This window comes from Rousettus aegyptiacus, unplaced genomic scaffold (assembly GCF_014176215.1).
Source record: "Rousettus aegyptiacus isolate mRouAeg1 unplaced genomic scaffold, mRouAeg1.p scaffold_m13_p_3, whole genome shotgun sequence".
Lineage (NCBI taxonomy): Eukaryota > Metazoa > Chordata > Mammalia > Chiroptera > Pteropodidae > Rousettus > Rousettus aegyptiacus.
This window is the reverse complement of record NW_023416306.1, coordinates 5503094-5529754: the sequence shown is the minus strand read 5'-3', so window position 1 is coordinate 5529754 and position 26661 is coordinate 5503094. Positions and strand designations below refer to the sequence as shown.

Below are 26661 nucleotides of genomic sequence, written 5' to 3'. Positions count from 1 at the left end.
GTCAAGATTCCTTAGATCTTCTATGTCTTTGCTGATTTTTTTTATGTAGTTCTGTCAGTTGTATAATGATTTTAGTGCAAAAGATTGGTAATGACCTAAATGCCTATCCAAATGGACCGGTTAGAATAAATTACGGCATTTTCATGCAGTGGAGTTCTAGGTAACATTCATCAAAAATAATGAGGGGACTGGTCGGTAGATTACTATGCAGCTCTAAAAAGGAATAAAAGATAAGGAAATTGTTAAAATACTATTAGAGGAAATAATCTTTAAGACACAGTGTTGAGTGAAAAAAGTAAGGTGCAGAATAGTTTGCGTAATATATTATCTGTTTTAGGGATTGATGGATGCATAGACATACAGACATACCATAAAACGAATGAATGAATGAGTATGACATAGTACTGGAAGGAAAGACAAAAACCTCTGACAGCGGCTGCCTCTGGGGAGAGTTTTGGGTAGGCAACAGGAATTGTAGGGAGGGACTTTTTTTTTACCCTATCCTTACTCAGTAGTCCTCCCTTATCTGCAGTCGATTTTCCACATGGTCATCTGCAGTCCAAAGATATTACATAGAAAATCCTAGAAATAAATCATTCATGTTTTAAATTGCCATTGTAAGTAGATATGTGAAATCTTGGGCTGTTCCACTCTGTCCTGCCCAGAAAGTGAATGATGCCTTTGTCCAGTGTATCCGTGCTGTCCATATACACTACCCACTTGCTAGTCATGCAGTAGCGTCAGTTATCAAACAGCCATCTTATGATACCACAGTGCTTGTGTACAAGTAACCTTTATTTTTCTTAATACCACATTCACATAACTTTTGTTACAGTAATTGTTATAATTGTTTTACTTTAGTATTATTGTTAATCTCTTGTCCCTAATTTATAAATTAAACTTTGTCATAAGTATGTATATATAGGAAAAAACATATCAGTACCATCTGTGGTTTCACTCATCCACTGGGGGTCTTGGATTCTATCCCTAGTGGATGAGTGGGGCAACTATCCATATGTTATCTAATAAAAATAACTTGAACAATTTAAATATGTTTTAAAATCTGACTTTATTTCTTTCCCATGTTTTCTTCATTGGTTGTGCAGACCGAGCGCCAGGTGTCTCGCTGGTTTGTTCAGTGCCTTCGGGAACAGTCCATGCTGCTAGAAATTATTTTCCTTTATTTTGCATACTTCGAGATGGCACCTAGTGACCTATTGGTGTTAACCAAGATGTTTAAAGAGCAAGGGTTTGGTAGTAGGCAGACCAACAGGCACCTGGTGGATGAGACCATGGACCCTTTTGTGGACCGGATCGGGTAAGTCCAAATGAACCGAGGTCAGGGAACTCGTTGAGAGCGTTGCCAGTACAGTGGTCCTGTGAATGGGTGGGTGTAGCAGGGGTCAGCGTGCTTTTCCCCTAATGGGTGGAAACTAGATGGGTGTGCTACCACGTTCCAGATCATACGGGGAGTGAAGACTGGGACTGAGAGGAACCTGTTTTCTCAAAGTAACTATTATATCCTTTTCTTTCACTTACCATCTTCCTCTAAAAGGTTCATGCATTCATTCAACAAAATATTTGTTGAGCACCTGTCGTAGGTCAGGCACTGTGCAAATGCTAAAGGCAGATGTGTCCTCAGTCCTCTTTAAGATCAGTCTATGGACTTTGGAATTTTATGGCAATGGACACTTTTTTCTTTTAAGGCCTGTTCCCTCTGTGGATAAAGATACACACTTGAGCAGCGAGATAGTTTATTGGGGTCAGATGTAATTGGTAGCTGTAGAAACCTTTGGAACTAGATCTGCACTTGGTAGGCACAAGCCACATATGACTATAGAGCCCTTAAAATGTGGTTGGTCAAATTGACAAATGCTGGAAGTAAATACTGGATTGAGAAGACTCAGTTTGGGAAAACAATGTAAAATAACTCATTAATAATTTTTTGATATTGAAGTGTCTTACATGTCACCTTATTTTCCAGTGAGGTTCAGAGTGGCATATCTTCATGGTGATGATACCATTTTTCTTTCCAGCTACTTCAGTGCCCTTATCCTGGTAGAAGGCATGGACATTGAATCTTTGCACAAGTGTGCTTTGGATGACAGAAGAGAGCTACACCAGTTTGCCCAGGATGGCCTTATTTGTCAGGTGAACTGGGAACAGCCCGTTTTCTTTTTTTCCAGACCTTTTATAATTAGTAGTATATTTATACTGCTGCATAAACTTTTTCTCATTGAATTTGAAGTTCTACATTGTTAAGTTAACCGGATCTGAAAGAAATCTCAGATTTGTCACTGATCTGTACAGAGGTGATGGTTGAATCTGTGAGAATGGGTAGAGTCACTCAAGGTGTTGGTATAAGGACAAAACAGATCAAAGGGCAGAACATTGGGGGTTGTCTGTATTTACAGAGTGTGTGAAAGAAGAATAAATGGGAAGAACTTTGAGATGGGATTGTTAGAAAGAGAAAATGAAGAAAGCAGAGAAAGTTCAGGACGGATCGGGAAATTTTCTCGAATCTCCATTTAAACACGTATTTTACCATCTTAGATTAAGACTGCATAAAATCAGAAGAAAAAAATTGTGGGTAAAGAGAAGAGTACTTGGGTTTATTAGTGAGGTGGCCGGGGGTTTGGGAAGAGTAAAATACCAGAATGGGAGAAGGGGGCCACTGTGGATGCATGGAAGACTCATTAAGCATGATGAAGAAGCCTATGGAGCAGTGATCCCCAACCTTTCTGGCACCAGGGAACGTGCTCCTGTGAGAATCTAATGCCTGATGATCTGAGCTAGCGCCAGGGAGTGGCTGCAAATACAGATGAAGCTTCGCTCGCTCTCCCGCCACTCACCTCCTGCAGTGCAGCCCAGTTCCTAATAGGCTATGGACTGATACCGTTCTGTAGCCTGGGAGCTCGGGACTCCTGCTATTGAGGGTCTGCATCCTTTCTGTTTAGTGACACAGTTGATTTCTCTTTCTATTAGGGTATGGACCGTTTGATGATGACCTTTGGGGACATTCCACATCACGCCCCAGTGCTTTTGGCCTGGGCTCTCCTCCGTCACACTCTGAATCCAGAAGAGACAAGCAGCATTGTCCGGAAGATAGGTGGCATGGCTATCCAGCTGAATGTGTTTCAGTACTTGACCCGACTGCTCCGCTCACTGGCCAGTGGGGGAAATGATGTGAGGCTCAGGCTATAGATGTTTGCACATGAGAATGGACTAAGAGCAGGGCTGAAATTCATTAATGACTCATGGTAATGGAGATAGTAATTGTAATAGTGACGGGGCTAATGATGATAATGTTGTAACTGACCTTTATAGAGCACCGGCTATGACCAGACGCTGTGCTCACTTTATAGTATCTTGCTTCATCCTTACAACACTTTACACTATGGATTATCATCCTATTTTATGCATTAGGAAATTGAGACTCAGGGAGATGAAATTTGCCCATAGGAACAGTAATTGCTTGTTAGTGATAGATACAATTAGAACCCACTGTGTCTGACACTTTGCCAATGTAGTATACTCTACCAGAATAGTATATGTCCTTGAAGATAGCTTTGGCTGTATGGACTGGAGAAATCTTTTTGGGGAGCTTACTCATTCAGCTGTAATAGAACGAATTAGAAATTGCCTTGATTCTTATGTTGGGGCTTAATTTGAATGGCACAGTTTAGTCAGCTTTTGACATGCTAAAATGAAACCTCAGCCAACAGGCCCTGCTTGTTGGCACTGGTTGTTTGATTTTGGTGACAGTTCAGGCAGCTGCATCATTTGTGTCAGCTCATAGAGACTGTCCTTTCTATAGGCTAGATGTAATTTTTTCCCCCATGAAAACTGATCATTTTGAAAATGATTCCCTTTTGATTTTATTCTTGACTATCTTGTAATATTTGCGGTTCCTGCTTTCTCTTTTCTCTTTTTGTCTTTCTGATCTTAGAAGTAAATTAGGAACAATATGAAGCCTTGGTTTCCCTTCCCGTTTGTTCACAGGGGCTGCGTTAACGTGATAGGGTTGTGCTGAATCTGGGGAAGGGTTGTTTTCCTCAGAATTATTCACTGACTCCTTTGCCGTTACAGTGCACCACCAGCACCGCATGCATGTGTGTCTATGGACTCCTGTCTTTCGTGCTGACCTCGCTGGAGCTGCACACACTGGGCAATCAGCAGGTCAGTGTCTGGCTTTCATGAGGCTATCTGCACTACCCAGCTTTGCAGTCAGATAGCCCTGAGATACCGCTTTGGAGCTGATAAAACACACACCCATATACTTCAGCTGTAATTTGTTCATTGCTGTTTGTTTTCCTTTATTATATTATGCAAGTGATACATATTAATGATACAAAAATCAGAAAATGCCGGTAAAAGGAAAAACTATAATCCTATCACACAGGATAACTTCTGTTAACATTTTGGTATGTTTTCTTTCAGACATTTTCTGCTAAGTCTGGCAGGTTTCTTTCAGTCTGTAACTTTGCTGTCCACTGTGGTAACCAACCACAAACCACATCATCGTCTAGACTCATTAGTTTCTTCGAGTTACGAAGTGGTGCTGGTTTCTCTTTCTCCTTAACGCTTATTGGTTGGAACATTGCTGGAAAAAAGAAATTTGTATAGATGAGGAAGGGGTCAAATGTATAAATTTCCAGTTATAAGAATAGTCACGGGGATGTAAAGGACAGCCTAGGGAATATAGTCAGTAATACAGTAATAACTATATATGGTGTCAAATACGTACTAGACTTATCGAGGTGATCGCTTTTTAAGTTGTGTATATGTCTAATCACTATGTTGTACACATGAAACTAGTATAATATATGTCAACTATAATTGGAAAATAAAATTAAATTAAAAACATACAATCAAGATAATAATGTAGGCAGAACATTTGACATAGAAAATAAAAGTGATTTCAAATTTAAAAAATTTGTTTCATAGTATATACAAAGATTGAATCATTATGTTGTATACCTGAAACTAATACAGTGTTATATGTCAATTATACCTCAATTTATAAAAAAAGGACATTTGCTCTCAACTCTGATACTCTGGTATAGAGCACTGTACATGCATCTTTTCCTGTACTTACGAGTTTTCCTTAGAATCCACTAAAAGTGGCTAGTGAGGGTTTTAAATTTTTTACATGTTGTTCACTTATGATTTATTTTAATGCATTGGATTTATTTATTTTTATGTTCAGATTTCCCCATCTTTGGTCAATAAGAGCTTTTTCATATTCTGAATCCACTTGACACTACTCTTACATATTTTGATAGCTCTGTTGTTTTTTATCTAATATGACAGACTGTTGCAGGATTATCTTATATGATTTTTGCCCCACACCTGGAATCTGCCATTTCTCCAAGGAGTCTTGGTTCCTTTCAGTAGGAAATAGTATTCGAGTTCTTTATAACTGAGTCACGTTATTTTTAACGATTAGAGAATTGTTTCGGAAATTTAAGAAATTGATGAAGTTGACAAAAATGAAAATTTTTTATCCTGGGCAAAAAAAGAAATTGGTGTTAATTCAAAGACTCAATTTCCAAAGCTCTAAGGGGTACAGAATAAGCCTTGTATCTTTTGCCAAAATTCTGGTCACATTTGGTCCCTGCTATTCTCCCAAAGATTGGTATTAATATATTGGGATTGCAAGGGTCCTAGTACTTGGGTTTTTTTAAAAAATTATTTCATAGGACTTTATTAGATTTCCTAGTATGTGCCAAGCTCTGTGCTAAGTGCCGAAGATCAAAAAATTAAGAAGACTTTATTCTTGCTTTCTAGAACAGTTTAGCTGAACCTAGTAATAGCTCTCATTTACACAACATTTGAAAATTTACAGTTCACATCTGGTACAGCATATTTAAATCCTAGGACAATACTGTGAAGTGGATATTGTCACCATTTTACAGATAAAGAATTTGAAGTTCAGAGAGAGAGAGAGTTTAATTTGCATGATGTTATACCACAGATATAATACACCCTATTCAGGCTGTAAACTTAACTTTTTAAGCCCAGAGTTCCATATGAAGGTATTATTGGTGTTTTTATTTCAACGGAATATAGTAAAAGAGGCCAGTTCAACAAGGGAAAATAAGCCATTTTCTTTCCCTTCTTCCAATAGGATGTAATCGACACAGCATGTGAAGTCTTGGCAGACCCTTCTCTTCCAGAACTATTCTGGGGAACAGTAAGTATGTCAGAGGGAGTCATGCTATGGTATTCTCTGTAGCAGGCACTTACTCAGTGATTAGTCTTATCCTAAGCATTTATATCTATTTCTCATTTAATCTTTACAAAAATCTATGAAGTAGATAGTATTATTATCATTACCATTTTTGCATATTAGAAAAGATGATGCTCAGAGATACGAAGTGACTTGCCCAGTGCACACAGCGAGACAGACAGTCTGGATTGGGATCCAGTTCTATCTGACTTGAGTCTATAGCCCATATTATTAACCAGTGTGCTGTCTATCCTACCCAGGAAGTCTTTTTTCATATTGGGAGTCTCAAGCATCAGTATTGTTGTAACTCTCAAAGGTAATTTTGGGGGTTCGTAACTGTGTCTTATGAGTTGTCAGAGTATAATGTAACTTAGAGTAAGAATTTGGCAGAGAAGAGTTTCTCACCATCACTTAGTCTTAGCACTGATAGTGGCCTCAAGCCTCAAAGTCCAGCTGATGAATAAATCTATACTTGGTAATTTGGCCTGACTGCTCTGCCTGCGTATCTTGTCCTCTTTTTCCTGAGAAGCTGTTTGGTCTCACAGGATCACAGTGTTGCTGGGAGAAGCTGGTGTGAAGTAATATTTAGATTGACGATCTGTTGCTTGTGTTTGGTGGCTCAGTGCCCACACGTCGCTGGGCACTTTTCAGTTTAGTGGAAACATGTCCCACACAGGCGAACAGTGTCGTCTTCCTAAAGAGAGGATGGCCAGGAGGAGGTCCCGGAGGCAGTAGTAGTCTCTTCTCAGGTCCCTACCACATCAGTTGTCGATAGCCTTTCCAGTGGAAATATGGAAGTCTTAGCTTATAAGGGAGTCTGCCTAAAGGAAAGGATTAATTTTAGATATTCTTATGATCGCTTGGCAATTTGGAGTTGTGTCGATTTGTAGATAATGTGCAGGTCAGTGACTTCTCCCCTTTTACCGCAGGAACCGACCTCTGGCCTTGGGATCATTCTGGACAGCGTATGTGGAATGTTCCCCCATCTCCTGTCCCCACTCCTGCAATTGCTGCGAGCCCTCGTGTCAGGGAAGTCTACTGCCAAAAAGGTGGGTTCTTTAGTTGGATGCCTGAAGACAGTGAGAGATACTGTTTTAGGAGACCTTTCTGCTTTCCACATCGACATTCCACTGCCATGGCAAGAATTAGTCTGAAGTTGAATGAACAATGATCATGCCTCAATTCTCTAAAATTAAATAAACATGTTTTTATTAAGTACCTATTGTAGATACTGCGGGAATAAGAGAATATAAGACAAAACCTTTTAGTTCCTTAATATCTAATTGGAAGAGAAGCATAGAGATAAGAAATAAGTAATAAAGCCAGGTGGTTTATAGTAAATGTCATTTGAGTAGTAAAGGCCGTAGTGTTCAGGAGACGCAGCTGTCTGGAGCATGGGAGTCCTTGAGTGGGTCTTAAGAATGGTGAAGATTTGGCAAGGAGAGCAGAGGTGATTCCAGGAAGAGTCACAGTGGTGAGTTTGTAAGAAGCTCTAGAGTCGGCACATACACAGTAGGCTAAAAGCAGAAAGGCAGATGTGGAGCCCCTTACACATCCCTTAGGTAAATGTGTGCCTGGATTTTTTTTTCTGCATGATGGCAGGTGTATAGTTTCTTGGATAAGATGTCTTTCTACAATGAACTTTATAAGCACAAGCCCCATGATGTGATCTCCCACGAAGATGGAACTCTCTGGCGGAGGCAAACGCCCAAACTCCTTTACCCCCTTGGTAAGATAAAGAGACCCTGTGTCATTAGCCTTTTTGCCACTGGCCTCTATTTAGACCTCATCTGTTTAGACCTCACTGCTGTTTTAGTTATTTCACGCAAGGTGCCTTTAAAGCTCTTCCTTCTTTCTGCTGTACTTATTGATTTTTTGATAAATATTAATCAGTTTCTCATTTTTTTAATCATTAGATTTCTTTATTTAAAAAATAATGTATGTTCACTGTAACAAGGGAAACTGCAGAGATACATTTAAAAAGTTACTGTTTCCTCAAACATGTCTCCGTTAGCTAGTTAATGTTAGGAGTTTGATGTGTGTCCTTATACACATTTCTGTATATGCTCAAAAATTCATTCTATAAGATGCTTTTATTACATATGAATCTGACTCATTCTTTTAGTAACTGCATAATTATTGTTGGTGTTCCATAATTTTTTACTTTTCTCCTTCTAAAGGGTGTTTAAGCTGTATCAGGCTTTTGCCACTGTAAACAGTGCGGCATTTGGTACATATGCTTTTATGTACTGGTACTTTTGTACATGGAATCCCCAAAGTGGGATTGTTGGGTAAGAGGGAATTTTAATAAAAATAAAAATTTCAAATAAATATATGTTCATTCCATCTATTACTATTCACCTTAAAAAGAAAGGGAATTCTGACACATGCTCTATAACATGGGTGAAGTAGAAGACATGCCGAGTGAAATAAGACAGTGACAAAAGGACACACTGTATGATTCCAGCCATGTGAGGTACTTAGGGCAGTCAGATGCAGATACAGAAAGCAGACAGGGCCAAGGGGTGGGAGAATGGGGGGTTTCGGGTACTGCGTAGGGTGTCAGTTTTGCAAGATGGTAAAAGCTCTTTAGGTGGATGGCGATGATAGTTGCACAGCAACATGTCTGTATATAATGCCAATGGACTGTATGTTTACCACAATTTTTAAAAATAAATAATTTAAAAGTTTTGAACAGATAGTGCCAAATCGTAGAAAAAAGTTATAGCAGTTTATTTTCCTGTTGGCAGTGTGTAAGAGTGATTAGTTAATATTTGTAAGCTCATGTGTATCCATGTGTTCAAAAGGCAAAATACAGAAGACACAGCTTTACTCCTCTAATCCTGTCATCACCACTGACTTATCCGGTGCCTAGGCACTCATAGCCCCATGAGGTGGTCTTCCTGTAGTCCTCGGCTAAATGAGAAACCACTCTGCACTCAGCTGTTTTCAGGAACATGGAAAGACTCACTTCACCCAGTAACAAGAGAGGGTGTTTATTTATTTATTTATTTTGCTTTTTAATGGAAAAAGCAATGTTAGATATTAGGAAGAGAGCCTGTGTATCTCCATGTGATTAAATGTTAGTGTCAGTATGGAAGTCACCTCTTGCTGTCGTGTCCTCAGATAACTAGACTGATTTTTCTTTGTCCCTTTCTTAGGAGGTCAGACCAACCTTCGCATACCTCAGGGCACTGTGGGCCAAGTAATGCTGGACGATAGAGCTTACCTGGTACGCTGGGAATATTCCTACAGCAGCTGGACCCTCTTTACCTGTGAGATCGAAATGCTGCTTCATGTTGTTTCCACTGCAGGTGAGGGCAGTGAGGGAGACAGCACTGGGGGTGGAAAAGTGGACATGCTTAGAGGATTTCAAAATAAAATTCAGAACCATCTAGATTGCGATTCTTGTAATTTGTTCATCAAGGTCTCAGAGACTATTCAGTGATCTTAAAGGAATTGTTTTCCATGAAGTCACAGGCTTTCTTTCTTCTCAGATGTGATTCAGCACTGCCAGCGCGTCAAACCCATCATCGATCTGGTCCATAAGGTCATCAGTACAGATCTGTCAATAGCAGACTGTCTTCTACCCATCACATCCCGCATCTACATGCTGTTGCAGCGGTGAGTGTCTGGTCACATACTCGCAGAGTTCAAGTCCACACATGTTCTGTGGCAAGCCCTGGTGTGATACATGTCCCCAGCTGAGGGCTTTTCTGTTTTAACATCCCTGCTGAGAGGAGAGACTCTGAAAGAGAGAACTGGAAAATACTTGCAATGGAACAAGTCATATCATTCATTTTACTAAGTTTAGGGCACTGTTCTCCAACCAGGTTAACGACAGTGATCTCCCCTCCTGTGGATGTCATTGCTTCTTGTGTCAATTGCTTGACTGTTTTGGCTGCACGGAATCCAGCAAAGGTGAGACACCAAGTCTTCTGAACAGTCAGAAATTGTTGCACTTGGTTTATACCTGAGGACGTAGACATTTGACTCTTATTTTTCTCTTCTCAGGTCTGGACTGATCTTCGTCACACAGGTTTTTTACCATTTGTGGCCCACCAGGTCTCCAGCATGAGTCAGATGATTAGGTGAGCCCAGTCTTCGGGTGGGCAGAGTATATTCCTCGGGAGTGTCATACACATTTTGAGTCTAGTTTTAAAGAAGCTTCTCTGTGCTCATTTAACTCTGCCCCTTGGCTGTTAAGCCCTTTGACTACAAATACAGATGAGTAAGGACAAGGCAAAGGAGACAGTGGTGACTTTGGGGCACAGAGGTTGCTTTCCTCTGAGGCCAGCACCTATGGTTCACAGTGTTTAAAGCCGGGGGGGGGGGCAGGGGAGGGGGCATCGGGAGGAGGGAGGGAGAGAGAGATTGAGATTTCTCATCCAGTAGCAACCACTGTAGGTACACATGGGAATTCACTTTATAGTCTAGAGAATCTAAAGGTGCCTGGATCCAGAAACTTAGCTTCCCTTTCTTAAACCAGAATCATTGTATACTTTTCCTCGTTTCCTTGGCTACTTGAGTTCTTGCTAGACCAGTATTTAATGCACAGCTCCATCTTACTACCTGAACATTCTCTCTTTCCTCTCTCTCTTCCTTGTAAGATAATGATATTTGCCTGATGTGTATTTATTTGATTTTTTACTTTAAACCTCTTGAGGTTGTATATCAGTAAAACATGACCTTAATGTTTACCCTGGGTATAAAATTACCTAAATTTGATTAATTCCTTTGCAGAGCTTTCTTATTTTATACTTAAGCCATTTAGACAATTATAAGAATGTTCTTTAATTATAATTTCTTGAAACCTTGAAATTGCCCCATCATTTTTTCCCCTCTGCTTCTCCCTCTTTTCCCAGTGCGGAGGGGATGAATGCTGGAGGGTACGGAAACCTCTTGATGAATAGTGAACAGCCCCAGGGCGAGTATGGGGTCACTGTTGCCTTCTTGCGCTTGATCACCACTCTCGTCAAGGTAAAATCTGGTCAGATAGAATCAGCTAAAGTGGTCTCCCTGCTACTATGCTGTTGTTGCCGTCTTGTCTGCAGGCAGAGCGGTTGTCCCGAAGTTATGATGGTAGCAGTTTGTGTGTGCCAGATTCTATCGTATGGCTTGATCTGTGTTTATGTAAAATTCATAGGCAGTATGGTATATAATACACAGACCGTCAAGCTATTTTGACTGCAGCCCAAAGTAACGTGTACATTTTATATGACATTTTAGTATATCCGTGTGTCTACATATACTCCTGAGGCAAAGTTTCACAACATGACACTACTCTTACTATGCAAGATGCACTTTGATATTTTCCAATAAGCTGATCTCACAATCCACTAATGAGTCATGACTCAGTTTGAAAAATACTGATGTATAATGGATTTTGGAGTCAGAATAAAGTTTATATGTCAGGTTGACCACTTACTCGCTGCATGACATTGGGCAAGTATATAATTTCTCAGAACCTCTGTAAAATAGGAATGATCGGTGGTCTTTACTTTGTGGAGTTGTTGTGAGGGCTACATGTGAAAAGCACTTGGCACACTTCTGCCTATAGGAATCAGTAAAGGCTTGAACAGTTGTTTATAGCAGGGGTCACCAACCCCCTGGCCCGCGGACCTGTACCGATCTGTAGCCTGTTAGGAACCAGGCCGCACAGTGGGAGGTGAGCGGCGAGTGAGTGAGTGAAGCGTCATCTGCATTTGCAGCCGCTCCCCAGCACTAGCATCGCTGCCTCAGCTTCAGTTCAGATCACCGGGTGTTAGATTATCATAGGAGCACCAGTCCCTGGTGCCAAAAAGGTTGGGGACTGCTGCTTTATAAAGATGTTTATATATAAATAAGTAATCCCCATTTTAAAAATGAAGATATCGATGTTAACAAGTAATATTAGGACAGAGGATTTTGAGTATCAGATCTCCTTTCCGACATTCCAGTGATGGATGGTAGAGGTCAGGGGGATGGTTGGTGACAACGACACTCAAACTGGCATTCTTTGTCATCAACAGTCCTATATCCTTATGTTTAAAGTACCTCCCTTCTGACCAGATTTAGCCTCTATCCCTCTCCCTCATGTAGGTGCCTTTCGTGACAGTGTCTCATAGTCTTTTTAGTTCTTTATTCCAGAGAAACCCACAACTTGGGCTCAGTTGAAGAGTGTTCTGATGTCTCTTTTTTTTACCGATGGCTCCGGTTTGCCCAGATTTCCTTGGGACCGATGGTTTTGAAGTTAAATCTCTGATGACTGAGTGACTTTTCCTTACATGACATAAGCCCTCACAGCACGGTTTCTTGTAGGGCCAGCTTGGTAGTACCCAGAGCCAGGGGCTGGCGCCCTGTGTCATGTTTGTGATGAAGGAGATGCTTCCCAGCTACCACAAGTGGCGCTACACCTCCCACGGTGTGAGAGAACAGATTGGTAAGGAGCATGGCAGGGATGGTCTGAGGAGTTGCTGGTTCCCTGGAGAGTTTCCTCTCCCTTTCTTGGGGTGAAGGTCATCACACAAGGCCACATTATTCCATGTCTTTTCCGGAGTTCAGGTTGCCTGATCCTGGAGCTGATTCATGCGATACTGAACTTGTGCCATGAGACAGACCTGCACAGCAGGTATGAGGGGGCGATTGCTAGTGCTTGGTGTTCCTGGATGCCGCCACTCACCGAGGGAAGACCTGGGTTTCTGCTATGTAGAGCCATCTCATCCCTCCAGAGGTTGAGCCCAGAGCTCAGTGTTCTTGAGGTTCTGAGTTGCTTTCCACTGGACTGTTTGTCTTTTTTCTCTGTGGAAAAAGAAGAGCAAATGAAGTAGGAATTAGGTTAGTCCCAATGAGATTGTTGTGTGTACACACACACACACACACTCCATTTTGTATGATCTTTATAAAAATTATGTATGTTCACTGGAAAATAGTCTATGCAAAATGCCCTTCATAAACTTGTTTTCCAGAAGTGACTGTGAGCAAGTTAGTATGTATTCTTTTTGGTTTTTTCTTCTGCTTACTAATTGCTCTTTAACTTTATTTCCATGCCACTACAGATAGACCTAGCTTGTTTTAATGGTTCTGTATGGTCCATCGTATAGATTAATCATAACTCATTTCAGTAAACATCTGTTAGTTGATGGACATTTAGCTAATTTCTCAGGGTGATCTTTACGATTGAGTCTATTTAAGGAGAGTGATCAGAGCACCATCTTCTAGCAGAGAGCTGATCTGCGTCACTGACATGCAGTTAGTTAGGTTTGGACAGTGCCCTTTCCTTCCTGTAATAAGCTTGGTGGCTCCCTGGTCATTCAGAATGTGTCTGTTTTCCAGCCACACCCCCAGCCTGCAGTCTCTGTGCATCTGCAGCCTGGCCTATACAGAAGCAGGACAGACAGTTATCAATATCATGGGCATTGGTGTGGACACCATCGACATGGTGATGGCTGCTCAGCCCCGCAGGTGGGACTCCTTCTCCATCTTCCTCTTTTTATCGTCATTTTAACTGCAGGTTCTAAGAACTCCAATTTAAGTTAGCTTGCAGTAGCTTCGTAAGGACACCCTTGTACCTCTAGGACGTAGCCTTTGTGTATCCTAGTGGTGCTGTATAGACTGGCCCATAGCAGACGGAGTTCATTGCTCCTCCTCTTTCCTGGTTTGGACTGGAGCCTCTAATGGAAACTATTGAACTCTAGGATGATTGTTGGAATCTAATTTATGAGAGTGCATATGTTACAAGTGAAGTCATGTTGTCCGAATCAACTCTCGTTTCCATTTGGCACCGTAGTGACGGAGCAGAGGGCCAGGGGCAGGGTCCGCTGCTGATCAAGACAGTGAAGCTGGCGTTCTCCGTCTCCAACAATGTCATTCGGCTGAAACCTCCTTCTAACGTGGTGTCTCCCCTGGAACAGGCTCTCACACAACATGGTATCTATTTCTCTTCCAGTCAGCAACGTTTCTGCCCTTAAGTACATATTTATTCCAGGCTGTGTTTTTAGGTGTCAGCAATATTTTCTGATTAACTCCTTGAGGAAATTTAAGAATGATTACCAGCTTCCACCCTGGACTTAGAAGCAGGAGAACTGGATCATACTTCATTTCTGCCTCCTACTGATGACAGAATAATAGTTAAGGACGCATGTTCAAAGCCATACTAACTTGGGTCAGATTTTGACTCCAGTCAGCTTTGTGACATTAGGCACATTGTTAATAGCTTTGTCTCAGGTTTCTCTTCTATAAAATGGGAATTATAGTAGTATCTACCTTAGAAACCACATGTAAAACATAAAAGTTCCTGTTTAATTTTGACTTATTACTCTTTGATCTTAAACTATTCGTTTACTATTCTTGGGTTTCTTCATTTTCAGGTAGTTGTTTGGATAATGTCTAAGACATATTCTGGATGTATTTTGGGATTTTTATGATTTTGCATTTTAGTGCAATGCTGCAGTGTGATGTCTTTTTCTAACCTACTTGATAAAGACTACCTATTCTCTTCAAAATGTGTTTCTTTCTGCTCTTAATGAATTGGATTGAGCTGTTTACTCCCAAATCCTACCTATCTCCTTGGCTACTGAAAAAAGAGAATGACATGGCCACCCAGATTTGCTCTGGCCCTCTAAGTGCTTGAGGGTACATTCCCTTTTGTATATCAGCAGCCTCTCTTAAGAGCTCGGATCAGGCACGCTTGGTATCTAAACTATTTCCTGTGCTTCTTCAGGTGCCCATGGAAACAACCTCATTGCTGTTCTTGCCAAGTACATCTACCATAAACATGACCCTGCTCTGCCACGGCTTGCCATCCAGCTGCTGAAGCGTCTGGCCACGGTAGGATCCAGCTTAACCAGCCGAAGCTCTAGACAGCTGGCTTGGTGCTTGTGACTACTCTTGCCTTCTCCCAAGAGAAGTTGCTGACTTAGACTCCTCTGACTTCTAAGTGTCACAGCCATACACATAAACACGTACAAATAGTGTTTTATGAGGGTTATTTTCCTGATTACAGCAGACACACATATTCATTTAAAAATATTTATTTAAACATTACAGATAAACGTAACATAGAAAATTAAGTTTCTGTATGATCCAAGAATCCTTGTGAGCAGGTCGGTACACATTGGTCCAGATTTTTATCTGTGCTTATATAGTAAAGGGTGTTTGGGTGTGTGCTTTTGCTCTTTAGAGAAGTAGAATTCCACTATACATACTATTTTATGATTATCTTTCTTCACTTAACACCATATTTTGCAGTCTTTTCATGTGGGCACATTTGGAGCTACTCAATTATCTTAAATGCTTGTATGGCATACCATACAGTGGCTGTTCCCTGATTTACGTGGTCTAGTTTCTCTCTCGCTATTGTGAACAGCGCTGCAGCGAATGTTATTACCCCTAGAACTCTGTAAACTTGTTTACAGTTCCTACAAATTAGATAGATGTCAGCGAACATTTAAATTTTTATTAGACATTTCCAGATTGTCCCCCAAAAAGGACTGTAACAGTTTATACTCTGAACACCAGGTCTTGTGTTCTTGCCACAGGTGGCTTCAGCAGTTTTTTAATCTTTGATACTGAGGCAAATCCATATGACCTCATTTTTTACTTTGCATTTATCGAATCTCGAGAGAGGTTGCACATCTTCCTACATTGATTACTGTTTCTGTGAATTGTTGGACACCTCATGCTATGGTTTGGGGTGATGTCCCTTTGGACCCAGAGCTGTCTGGATGTTTCCCTTTCTGCCCGCTTTCTAAGCATTCTACGGCACTCTTCTGCAGGGAGCGTGTTGGTTTTTTAGAAGTAGTGCTCTGAGCCTGTGTGTCCTGGTCTCCACCAGGTGGCCCCCATGTCAGTGTATGCCTGCCTGGGCAATGACGCGGCCGCCATTCGCGATGCCTTCCTGACCAGACTGCAGAGCAAGATTGAGGACATGCGCATCAAAGTCATGATCCTGGAATTCCTCACAGTCGCAGTAGAGACTCAGCCGGGCCTCATTGAACTGTTTCTGAATCTAGAGGTGAAGGATGGCAGTGATGGCTCCAAGGTGAGCCCGCACCTGGGACAGAGCAGGGAGATGGCTCCCTGGGAGGTGGGGGCTGGGCTCTGTGCATGTGTCGTTGCTGGCAGCAACAGTGGCTCTCACCCTCTTGCAGGAATTCAGCCTTGGGGTATGGAGCTGTCTCCACGTGGTGCTGGAGCTGATCGATTCTCAGCAGCAGGATCGCTACTGGTGTCCGCCCCTGCTGCACCGGGCAGCCATTGCCTTTCTGCACGCCCTGTGGCAGGACCGGCGGGACAGTGCCATGCTGGTCCTCAGGACCAAGTAAGTGACTCTGGAGGGTGGGTCCTTGTCTGTGAGATGGGGTAACAGTAGTTCCTACCTCAGAGGTTTGTTGTGCCAGATCCCTGAGCCTATGCACAGGAAGTGCTTAGCACCTGGGTCAGCCAGCGGGAGTTTCACTCGGTTGTTCTCTTTTTAATGCTGCCTCCAGCAGGTGTCATCTTTACTCTAGGGTAAAGATGTATTTATTTTAGAGTTCCTGCCTTTTGTATCCCTGCCTTCTGCCAACTCCTAAAACCCATTGCTCTTTAGAAACAGTAGATTCGGATGAGTGTGGCTTGCTCAAGCCTACGAACTGAATGAAATAGCCTGTTGTTTTAGACTGTGTTCACAAAGGAAAGAAACTTCAAAAAGGCTAAATAGGGCAGTCTGCATCCTTCTTTCCCTCCACACTCTCTTTATGAGGCTGTTGGAAACGTACAGTGGAGTGAACCGTGAGAGTTTTTATTGGTCAGTGCTATGTCATACAGTTGTGTTTCTTAAGAGGAAAACATAATTTTATCTGTGGAAGCTTTTACACTTCTGTAAGACAAGTGACTTTGAGACACATGCCAGGGTTGGGAGAAGTAACCGCTACAAAGGTGGAGACAGGAGAAAGGACTCTGAGAGAGAAAGCATGATGGACAGCATGTGTTTTCTTTTTAGACCCAAGTTTTGGGAGAATTTAACCAGCCCACTGTTCGGGACTCTTTCTCCTCCCTCAGAAACATCTGAGGTAAGCTGTGTGTCGTGGGAGTGGAGGGAGGTGAAGGTTGGGGACAGTGACTGAAAGTCCTTGGGAGGAAAAACTGGGCTGTGAGACTGAGCTGTAGAAAATGGTCCCTTCCCTAACTAGAATGTTCTCTTCACTAGAAACTCCTCTCTCTGAGAAGTGCTAGCTTCCTCTCCCTTTGGCGTCCTGCTTTGGGAAGGAAAGCGGCACGCCCCGTAGGAGAAGGCCCTGTGGTCTGCTTCGCTGACTCGGGGACACTGTGGACCCGAAGCTTCTGCCCTTGCAAGTCAGATGCCCATTCACATTCGATAGCGAATGTGCCCTTTCGTTCTCTAAGTGTCGGGTCCCTGCTCTGTTCTTTTTGGGAGACACCATGGGAGAGGCTCTCCCCCGACTGCTCTCTGCTCTGCTCTCCCCTCTACAGCCCAGCATCCTGGAGACCTGTGCCCTAATCATGAAGATAATTTGCTTGGAGATATACTATGTAGTTAAGTGAGTCCTTTCCCCTTTTGAGATTGTAGTAAAATGTATGGCGGCGGGAGGGACCATGGTGGCCTACACTGGGTGCATGGCTGTATATAAGCCCAGGCAGAGGAGAGAGCTGCTTTGGGGCCATTTATGGAGGGCCACTCCACTGATGCATTTATGATGGTCAGAAAGAGTTATTGTGGTGCAGACTCCATGTGCTCGGGATTTTGTGGAGAAGGAATCCTGGAAAAGGCCTCAGCCTAACCCATTATGTTGAGTGAGAAGTGTGAGCCCCACACATTGGAGGGATCCGGAGCCAGCTGCCTTTAAGCCCATGTGAGGTTGCTTTCTCTGCCTCAACAAGGGTCTGTGCCCATCACATTCCCATTGCTTTCAAAGCCTAACGGTAGGTTTTGTTTTTTCTTGACTCCCTAGGGGCTCACTAGACCAGTCATTAAAGGATACACTCAAGAAATTTTCCAGTGAGAAACGCTTTGCCTACTGGTCAGGGTATGTGAAGTCCTTGGCAGTGCACACGGCTGACACAGAGGGCAGCAGCTGCACCGCCTGGGTGGAATATCAGATGCTGGTCTCCGCCTGGAGGATGCTTCTCATCATTGCCACGAGTCATGTACGAACCTCCTGGGGCGAGTTTTCACTTTGCTTTCCCAGCAGTGTTGTGCTGGGGTGCCTAGCACGTGCAGCCCCTGGGGACAAAGAATGGGTCAGGATTTTTTCCCTGAGAGCTAAAATGTACCAGGTTCTGGTCAAGAGATGGGGGCTAATATGAAGTATTAGAGGGTGTTGGGTCCATCAAGAGACCCTTAAGAAAGGTGCAGAGAAGTTAATTTGAAATCCCTTCAGACACTCATGAAAGGCTCTGGTAACTACCTTTGCAGCCTTGGGTAAGTCCTAGGGACTCCTTCCTGTCCTCTCCTCCTCACGCACGTGCATTAATTACTGTCTTGTGCTGTGCCATGTGGCGCTAGGTAAATATTTGTTGAGTAGTCAGCAGGTAGCTGTAGCAGCTGCAGCAGCACCCTCTCTGGAGAGCAGTTTGTTTTCCCTGGTTCTAGAAACTGCATTTCCTGGTCTTAGAAAAAGAGCAGAGGCTGTTTCTGTACTGTTTGCCTACTGAGAGATGGTTTTTAGTGAGAGAGTTAACATTTGAGGAGAGCGTATATTTATCCTTAGCGTTTTTTTTGTGTGTGTGAGCGGCTTGACACCATCATGCTATATAGTAGGGAGTAGGTATTGAACTGCTCTTTCTCTGGGGAATCCATATTACTATCTTTACTTCATTAATAAATTCAGCTCAATAGATGCCCCTTGTTCCAAGCATACTCCTGTATCTTCTGTGACTTGTCCCCTAGTGCCAGACTCCCCACAACCTTGGGGCTTTGCTGTGGCACAGCAGTTATGGAGCCCCGAGTCTGGAGACACACCAAAGGCTCAGCTGTCTTCGTGGAATCATTAATTTTCCCCCAGGAATAACCTGTGTGTTACGCGCATTTAAGGCCTTAGCAAAGCTTTAGTTCTTGAATTAGTCTTGAAAATCTCATCACGCTCTTTACCCCCTAAGAAGTCCAGGAAGTTGATCATTCACTTATTCGATCATTCACTTACTCATTCATTCATATAACAGGTATTAATGGAATGCTTACTGTTTGTCAGGCACCAGGGCTGTAGCAGTGAACAAGGCACATAAGGTCTTTGACCTCGTGGAGAGAGGTCTGAGAGGGAGGCACATTGTCAACAAACTCACAGAAAAATATAGTTTCAGTTTGTGATAATTCACTATGAAGGAAATAATCAGGGGGCTACGGTAGCAAATGCTAAAGTAGGATGGGAATAGTCAAGGAGGCCCTCTCTGAGGAGGTGATGTCCACACAGACCTGCACGAGTGTAAGAGCCTTGCAAGTAGAGAGCCTGTGGAAGACAGTAGTCCAGGCAGATGGACACAAGTCCAGAGCGGGAAATGGCTTGGCATGTTCAAGGGGGAGGAAGGAGGCCGATAGGGCTGCAATAGAGTGAAGCACAAGTGGCTGTGATACCCAGATCAGTGGGCGCTGGTCCTGTGGGGCCTCCCAGGTCTCGCTGAGTTTGTATTTCCAGTGCACTGGGAGCCTTCGAAGAGTCCGAGCAAAGGAAGGCCCTCCTAGGAGCAGGAGGGGAATCCGAGCTTGATTCCGACCATGTCTAAGGGTAGACAGACAGCAGGACCATTGAGCCCCATTTTAATGAGAGAGACAATGACTAATTGCCTGGCAGAGGACCCCACGTTTCTTGGCTTCTAAAGTCTGAGGAGTTTTCCCAGCTGACACTTTTTTGTTCCTTTGCAGGCAGAGATAATGCACCTGACTGACGTTGCTGTGCGTCGCCAGCTCTTCCTTGATGCGCTTGATGGGACCAAAGCGTTAGTAAGTGTGTCTGGGAGATTTCCCATTCCTCCCTAGGAGAAGGTCTCTGAGGTCAAATAGCAGCTCACGAGTCTGCAGTCACACAAGTGGTGAGGTTAAAGGGCTCAGTCGGCCTGGGACGCCTGCGGCTGCAGTGGGGAGGCAGAGGGCTGCCGCTGCCGTGCCAGCCCCTGGCCTCTCGCTGTGCCGCATCCCTGTTGGTTACTGCTAGGAGAGAAAGGCATGAGGCCGGGAGGCGCCCACGGATGGAGCTGGAATCTGCTCGCACTAGCTCACTGGAGCCTGACTTCTAACTGGTCTGCTCTCTCACTTCAGCTCCTAGTCCCAGCCTCAGTGAACTGCCTCCGCCTCGGCTCCATGATGTGCACTCTGCTGCTTATCCTCCTGCGGCAGTGGAAGAGGTGAGCGCTGTGCCAGGAGAGGCAGCCCGCGGCTAGGCCTGCCTCACTGGGGCCTGCTCGATCCTTTTTACTGACCCTTTGCCTTCCCAAAGGGGAGTGTGAAATAGGCTAGCTTTCCATCATGGAACGGGACTGACAGAGCAAACGGGATGTCAGGCTGGCTGCCTGGTGGGCATCCTGAGATGGAGCCAGGGCAGTTTGTGGCCTTTCTGTGAGCTGTGTTCTCTCTTTCCTCTCCACCCCCTATTGTTTCTAGAGAGTTAAGTCCTGTGGATGAGATTCTCGGACCCTTGACAGAGATCCTGGAGGGAGTGCTGCAGGCAGACCGGCAACTCATGGAGAAGACCAAGGCCAAGGTGTTCTCAGCGTTCATCACCGTGCTGCAGATGAAGGAGATGAGAGGTGAGGAGCAGAGTGGAGCGCGAATAGTGGTCTCTTGCCCCTGCCGGCAGCCAGGCCAGGCGTGGCTTCCTCCAGCACAGAGCCAAAGGCAGCTCCGGTAGGGGTTGAGTTTTCAGTCTCAGAACTCCGGTCCTTAGGAAAACTGTTTCTTCCTCACTTGTTTCTCCTCCCCTTCCGTGGGCTAGATACTCTCCCTCTTAGTACCATGCTACATTCCCAGCTGCCTGCCTGGGAAGGAAACCTTGGCATGCAGTGAGAAGTGGCATGGCGACTGTGACAGTGTTCCCTCCTTGTCTGCTCTGCAGTGAGTGACATCCCCCAGTACTCTCAGCTGGTGCTGAATGTCTGTGAAACCCTCCAAGAAGAGGTGATTGCGCTCTTTGACCAGACCCGCCACAGTCTGGCATCAGGTAGTGCCACGGAGGACAAAGACAGCATGGAGACTGACGACTGCTCACGGCCCCGGCACAAGGACCAGCGTGATGGGGTGAGGGCGCGCCCTGGGAAGCTGTCTGTCCTTCCCACATAGATCCAACAAATGTGAACTTCCTGCCTGTTCTGTATCAGGCCCTGAGGATGATTAGTGAACAAGACAGCCACTGCACTTAGAGAGTTCTCGGCCTGGTGGAGAAAGTTAATAAATTTCAGACTATGCAGAGAAGTTTTAGAATCCCATTGTGGCAAGCCCCGCAGGGGAGAAGTGCAGGGAGAATAAACAATGTAGGGTTCTCAGTCTAGGGATTCAGTGACCTAGAGCAGGCTGGGCTGAGCAGAGATGAAGTGAGGTCTGGAGAGCTGGGGGCTAGGAGACCAGCAGCCTTGTTGGCGTTTTTGATCTGGATCCTAAATGAAATAGGACGCGATTTCAGGCTTTTAAGCAAGAGAGAGAAATGATCAGATGTGTACTCTAGAAAGATTATTCTGGATGCAGTATAGAATAGTGTTTTTCAAACTGTGTGTCATATAGGTCTTGAAATGAGTTCATTTGGCTACAACTCACTTTTTTTTTTAAGTAGAATAAAATAATGAAAATATCAACATGTTTTACAAGATGTAAGGGTGGGTACCGTTCAGTGAAAATATATGTATATACTGGGGCACAACGTGAAGTATTTTTTACTGTGGGTTGTGGTCACAAATGTTTGAAAAGCCACTGGTATACAGACTCGATTGGAGAGAATCCAGAGGGGATGAGGAAGCACCACTCAGGTGGCGACTGCAGTGGGGCAGAAGTTGGGGGTCGCCGACTCCATGCCATGGCAGAGCTGAGTGGCATGACCAGATGTGGGACAGGAAGTGGCACTGACGTAGCTCGATGGCAGTTTGGGTGATGGTGAGGGGAAGAGTCAGAGGCAGCCCTGTCAGTGTGAGGGTGGCTCCTTAGCGTGGGTGGAGTTGTCGATCCCCAAGAGGTGGGTGCGAGAGCAGAGCAGCTTGGGAGGGTCTTGCGTCCTGTTTCAGTCCCACTCACTTGGCCGTGTGTATGACCAAGGGAGGTCTCGGGCAGCCAGTCTAGGGCTGGCCGTCCTCTTTCTTCCCTTCTATCCATCTTTGCTTCTGGCCCCAGCAGGTGTGTGTCCTGGGCCTGCACCTGGCAAAGGAGCTGTGCGAGGTGGATGAGGATGGTGACTCGTGGCTGCAGGTGACCCGCAGGCTCCCCATCCTGCCGACCCTCTTCACCACGCTGGAGGTGAGCCTTCGCATGAAGCAGAACCTGCATTTCACCGAGGCAGCGCTGCACCTGCTCCTCACCCTGGCTCGCACTCAGCAGGTAGGTGGCAAGCCGAAGGCAGGAGGGTGCCACCCTGCTTGTGCTGGGTGGGTCTGGCACTGCCTGTGGTTCTCCATCAGCTCTGGTCTACGCCGAGAGCCCCATCTGCCCCCAGGTGGCTGGCAGCAGGGACGGGTTCCATCTCATTACGCATCTTCCCTTCCTAGGGAGCCACAGCAGTGGCTGGAGCTGGCATCACCCAGAGCATCTGTTTGCCCCTCCTGAGTGTGTACCAGCTCAGCACCAACGGGATGGTGCAGGTGAGCATCACTGGCCTGCCAGGAGGCCTGGACTGGCCAGACTGCACTTCAGTGGGAAAGCGCATGCCCGCCCCCCCGCTTGCCCCAGTAGCTGCTTTTAGTGGCTTTTATACTGCACCGCCCCACGCTGACCTCCAGCAGGAGAAACTCACACAGCTAGTTGGTGCAGACCTGAGTCTAGAGCTCAGGATTCATGTGTCTCGTCTAGTGCTCTTTCCTCGTCATTGCTGGCCTCAGACTCTCTCTGGTCCTGCTGGTTGCCAGATGTGACCATGCCCACTCCAGGAGGTTTTCTCCTGCGGGCGGCCAGGCTGTCTTAATTGCTGTGCTGCAAGGTGGCCCTGCTCTACCTGTCAGCCAGGTTCCTTGGCGCCGTGTCCAGATTTTGTCCGTCATTTGTGTCTTAGACATCTACCACCTCTCGCAAGTCCCTGGATGCCCCCTCTTGGCCGGGGGTCTATCGCCTGTCCATGTCTTTGATGGAGCGGCTCCTCAAAACTCTACGCTACAACTTCCTGACCGAGGCCCTGGACTTCGTTGGTGTCCACCAGGAGCGGACCTTACAGGTGAGGGGCTGCTGGCATCTGGGGTGGGGCTCTGGTTATGGGGTCTGGGCCATTCCGGTGCGGGGCTTGGTAGTTGAAGGGTCTCAGTGTCCGCATTTCTAAGGTCTTAGCAGGAACCCTGCTGGCCAGCCAGCCTGTGCGGCTGCGGGGTGAGATCAGCGGACAGAAGCCCTGTCAGGACACCAAACCACCCATGTGTCACCATCTCAGCATTTGTGGGCCCAGAACTTGTCCTCCCCACAGGAGGGCAGGAGCAGATGCGTCAGGTTCCCGTGTCACCCTGTCCTGTCCTTCTGTCCCCTCCCAGTGCCTCAATGCAGTGAGGACGGTGCAGAGTCTGGCATGCCTGGAGGAGGCGGACCACACCGTGGGCTTCATTCTGCAGCTGTCCAGCTTCATGAAGGAGTGGCACTTCCACTTGCCTCAGCTCATGCGGGATGTCCAGGTGGGGCCTTGGATATGTTGCTTGGAGGGATCTGGGGAAATGCTTGGGGACAGGGTGTGGTGGGGACTGCCAGGCCACCTTCAGTGATCACATGCCTATTCTTGGAATGTGGGCTTCTGCTTAGGGAGCATTGGGTTTGGTTTCACGGTGCTTCCTCTGGAACTAGCCGGCTCCCTCCTTAGCATAGGGCAGCCTTGTAGGTTGAGAATCTGGGCTTTATGGGTCAGACCGTGGTTCCTATTCCCTTAGGAACAGGTCTGAAGCTGGGAACCAGTCAGAGAGCAGGGCAGGTAAAGGACATAGGCTCTGGAGTCAGACAAGTGTCTGCCTTTGCTGGTGTGTGACCTTAGCCAAGTCACTTCACCTCTTTAAGCCTTTTTCTTCTGTGCGATGGGGAAATAATCCCTACGCTGTTTATTTACTGAGGACTTACACGGTGTCGGGCCTTTAGTTAGGTCCCAGGGAAGCAGCCCAGCCATCTGTGGACCCAGAGTGTGCAGTTGAGCGTACTTAGCGGCTGGAAGGTTTTCAGCCAGACGGTGCGGAGGTGAGCATGAGCCGCGCTTCCGAGTCCCAGAGCGTGGTGAGATTCTGTAGAGACCTGCGGTTGGTCTAGTCAGTTGGCTGGGGCTGCCGCCAAGAGAACCCCTTGCCCCTCCCATGTTTGCTGCAGGTAAACCTGGGCTACTTGTGTCAGGCCTGTGCCTCCCTTCTGCACAGCCGTGCGATGCTCCAGCACCGCTTACAGGTAACCAAGCCCCGCCCGCACGGCTGCCCAGAGGGCCGCGCCCTGGCTGCCTGTGCTCCACCTTCCCTTCTGTCTCCTTCAGAGCAAAAATGGGGATGGCATCCCCTCGGCTATCGCCCCTCGAGTTTCACGGCCACCCACAGCTGTCCCTGCTGCCGCCTCATGCTCTTCCTCCAAGCAGCCCACTGCTGACACAGAGGCTTCGGAACAGCGAGCCTTGCACATGGTCCAGTATGGCCTCCTCAAGATCCTCAGCAGGACCTTGGCGGCCCTGCGCCACTTCACCCCGGATGTCTGCCAGATCCTGCTGGATCAGGTACCAGCACCCCCTGTGCTGCGCCACCAGCCTCCCAGCAGTGAGGCTTGGCCGTGCCCTGCTCTGTATCTGGATGCTCTCTGGGGCCCTAGCTGGCCACTGGAATGCTTGTCTTGCCTTGCAGTCCTTGGACCTTGCCGAGTACAACTTCCTGTTTGCCTTGAGCTTCACCACTCCCACCTTTGACTCTGAAGTGGCTCCCTCCTTTGGGACCCTTCTGGCTACAGTGAATGTGGCGCTAAACATGCTTGGAGAGGTAAGTTGGGTGCTGTCTGGCCCCTCCACCCAAGCGTCCGTTTCCCTTCCTGACCGTGAGCCTGGACGTATTTACCCGGCCTGGGCCTGCCTGGTGCGGGACCTGCCAAGTAAGAACCTCTCAGTAAGTTGGAGTTATCACTGTTACCTGACTTTTTTTTATCTCTTGATTCTCTTCCTCCAGCTAGACAAGAAAAAGGAACCCCTCACTCAAGCTGTAGGGCTCAGCACACAGGCAGAAGGGCCCAGAACACTGAAGTAAGGAAGCCTTCCTTCTGGAATTCGGTCTGGGTTTGGGGCAGCCGTGGCCCAGCTGTTCTTTTGGCTCAGTGGCCTACCTGGCACCTGGCAGTTTGGCCCTCTGCAGCAGTGCGCTCCTCCTCTGTCCCAGGTCCCTCTTGATGTTTACCATGGAGAACTGCTTCTACCTGCTCATCTCCCAGGCGATGCGTTACCTTAGGGACCCGGCTGTGCACCCCCGGGACAAACAGCGGATGAAGCAGGAGCTCAGCTCAGAGTTGGTACTGAGGCGTGGAGGGCGTGGGGCCGAGGGAAAGTCCCAGTCCTAAGGCAAGGGACGCTGGGCCTCATTCAGGCTTTTCTCTCTCTCTCTCTCGTAGAGCACGCTGCTCTCCAGCCTCTCACGCTACTTCCGCAGGGGAGCCCCCAGCTCCCCCGCTGCTGGTGTCCTCCCTTCACCTCAGGGCAAGTCCACCTCTCTCTCCAAGGCCAGCCCCGAGAGTCAGGAGCCTCTGATCCAGCTCGTGCAGGCCTTTGTCCGGCATGTGCAAAGATAGGGCAGTGGCACGCCGCCCGCCTGCCACTCCACCAGCCTGCCCAGCAGCCCTGGGCGGCGGGTGCGCTGCTGGCCTGACGGGGCCTGTCTGGGACTGAGAGCAGCTCCTGTCACCCTCTCCTGAGTAGCCACGACTCCGACCACCCGCACACTGGCATTATTTTTGTAATAGATCAAGAGGTCAGCAGCAGGGGCCGGGAGCCACAGTCTGCCGTGCTCACACCCTCACCTTCAAAGTGCCCCAGAAGTGTATGCCTGCCCTTCGAGCATTCCCCAGAGCACTTGACCCCCACCCAAGAAGAGACGGGGGGAGCCAATGTCACGTGCCGCCAGGAGAGGCTGTATGCACGGGTTTGAAAATCTGTTCTCCATGCTCTGTTCTTGCAGTTTTTTGGTAATACTGTGGTCTATTTATACAAATATTAAAATACTGTTTATAGACAGCTGTGTGATAGGTGCCTTCAGAGCCCAGGGAGGACTAGTGAGCCTTCAGCGCATCAAGCAAGTCCGGGCTGGGGGCTGGGAGCGGAGAGGTTCGGGGAGGGCGGGAT

At 46.3% G+C, this 26661-nt stretch overlaps 1 protein-coding gene across 3 annotated transcripts in view; it reads left to right on the top strand.

Annotated features, from left to right (window-relative positions):
- Positions 1 to 26553, top strand: part of NUP188 (nucleoporin 188) — a 43189-nt gene extending 16636 nt beyond the window's left edge. Inside the window, exons 9-44 of one of the 3 annotated variants that reach the window (XM_016133775.2) lie at positions 1107 to 1318; positions 2037 to 2151; positions 2986 to 3186; positions 4090 to 4179; positions 6131 to 6196; positions 7162 to 7281; positions 7835 to 7961; positions 9394 to 9546; positions 9730 to 9856; positions 10066 to 10153; positions 10247 to 10323; positions 11098 to 11212; positions 12533 to 12653; positions 12776 to 12842; positions 13547 to 13675; positions 14001 to 14140; positions 14934 to 15040; positions 16047 to 16253; positions 16363 to 16532; positions 17196 to 17265; positions 17687 to 17754; positions 18166 to 18361; positions 20073 to 20150; positions 20466 to 20551; positions 20808 to 20953; positions 21259 to 21440; positions 22521 to 22724; positions 22892 to 22984; positions 23392 to 23550; positions 23858 to 23995; positions 24669 to 24743; positions 24826 to 25059; positions 25184 to 25315; positions 25499 to 25572; positions 25706 to 25835; positions 25935 to 26553. In XM_016133775.2, the coding sequence (XP_015989261.2) occupies positions 1107 to 1318; positions 2037 to 2151; positions 2986 to 3186; positions 4090 to 4179; positions 6131 to 6196; positions 7162 to 7281; positions 7835 to 7961; positions 9394 to 9546; positions 9730 to 9856; positions 10066 to 10153; positions 10247 to 10323; positions 11098 to 11212; positions 12533 to 12653; positions 12776 to 12842; positions 13547 to 13675; positions 14001 to 14140; positions 14934 to 15040; positions 16047 to 16253; positions 16363 to 16532; positions 17196 to 17265; positions 17687 to 17754; positions 18166 to 18361; positions 20073 to 20150; positions 20466 to 20551; positions 20808 to 20953; positions 21259 to 21440; positions 22521 to 22724; positions 22892 to 22984; positions 23392 to 23550; positions 23858 to 23995; positions 24669 to 24743; positions 24826 to 25059; positions 25184 to 25315; positions 25499 to 25572; positions 25706 to 25835; positions 25935 to 26111 (4674 nt within the window). In that variant the 3' untranslated portion in view covers positions 26112 to 26553. Of the gene's footprint in view, positions 1 to 1106; positions 1319 to 2036; positions 2152 to 2985; positions 3187 to 4089; positions 4180 to 6130; positions 6197 to 7161; positions 7282 to 7834; positions 7962 to 9393; positions 9547 to 9729; positions 9857 to 10065; positions 10154 to 10246; positions 10324 to 11097; positions 11213 to 12532; positions 12654 to 12775; positions 12843 to 13546; positions 13676 to 14000; positions 14141 to 14933; positions 15041 to 16046; positions 16254 to 16362; positions 16533 to 17195; positions 17266 to 17686; positions 17755 to 18165; positions 18362 to 20072; positions 20151 to 20465; positions 20552 to 20807; positions 20954 to 21258; positions 21441 to 22520; positions 22725 to 22891; positions 22985 to 23391; positions 23551 to 23857; positions 23996 to 24446; positions 24543 to 24668; positions 24744 to 24825; positions 25060 to 25183; positions 25316 to 25498; positions 25573 to 25705; positions 25836 to 25934 lie in introns of those variants that run through there. The other 2 variants (XM_016133776.2, XM_016133779.2) reach the window with 2 other exon arrangements.
- Positions 26554 to 26661: the final 108 nt, after the last annotated feature.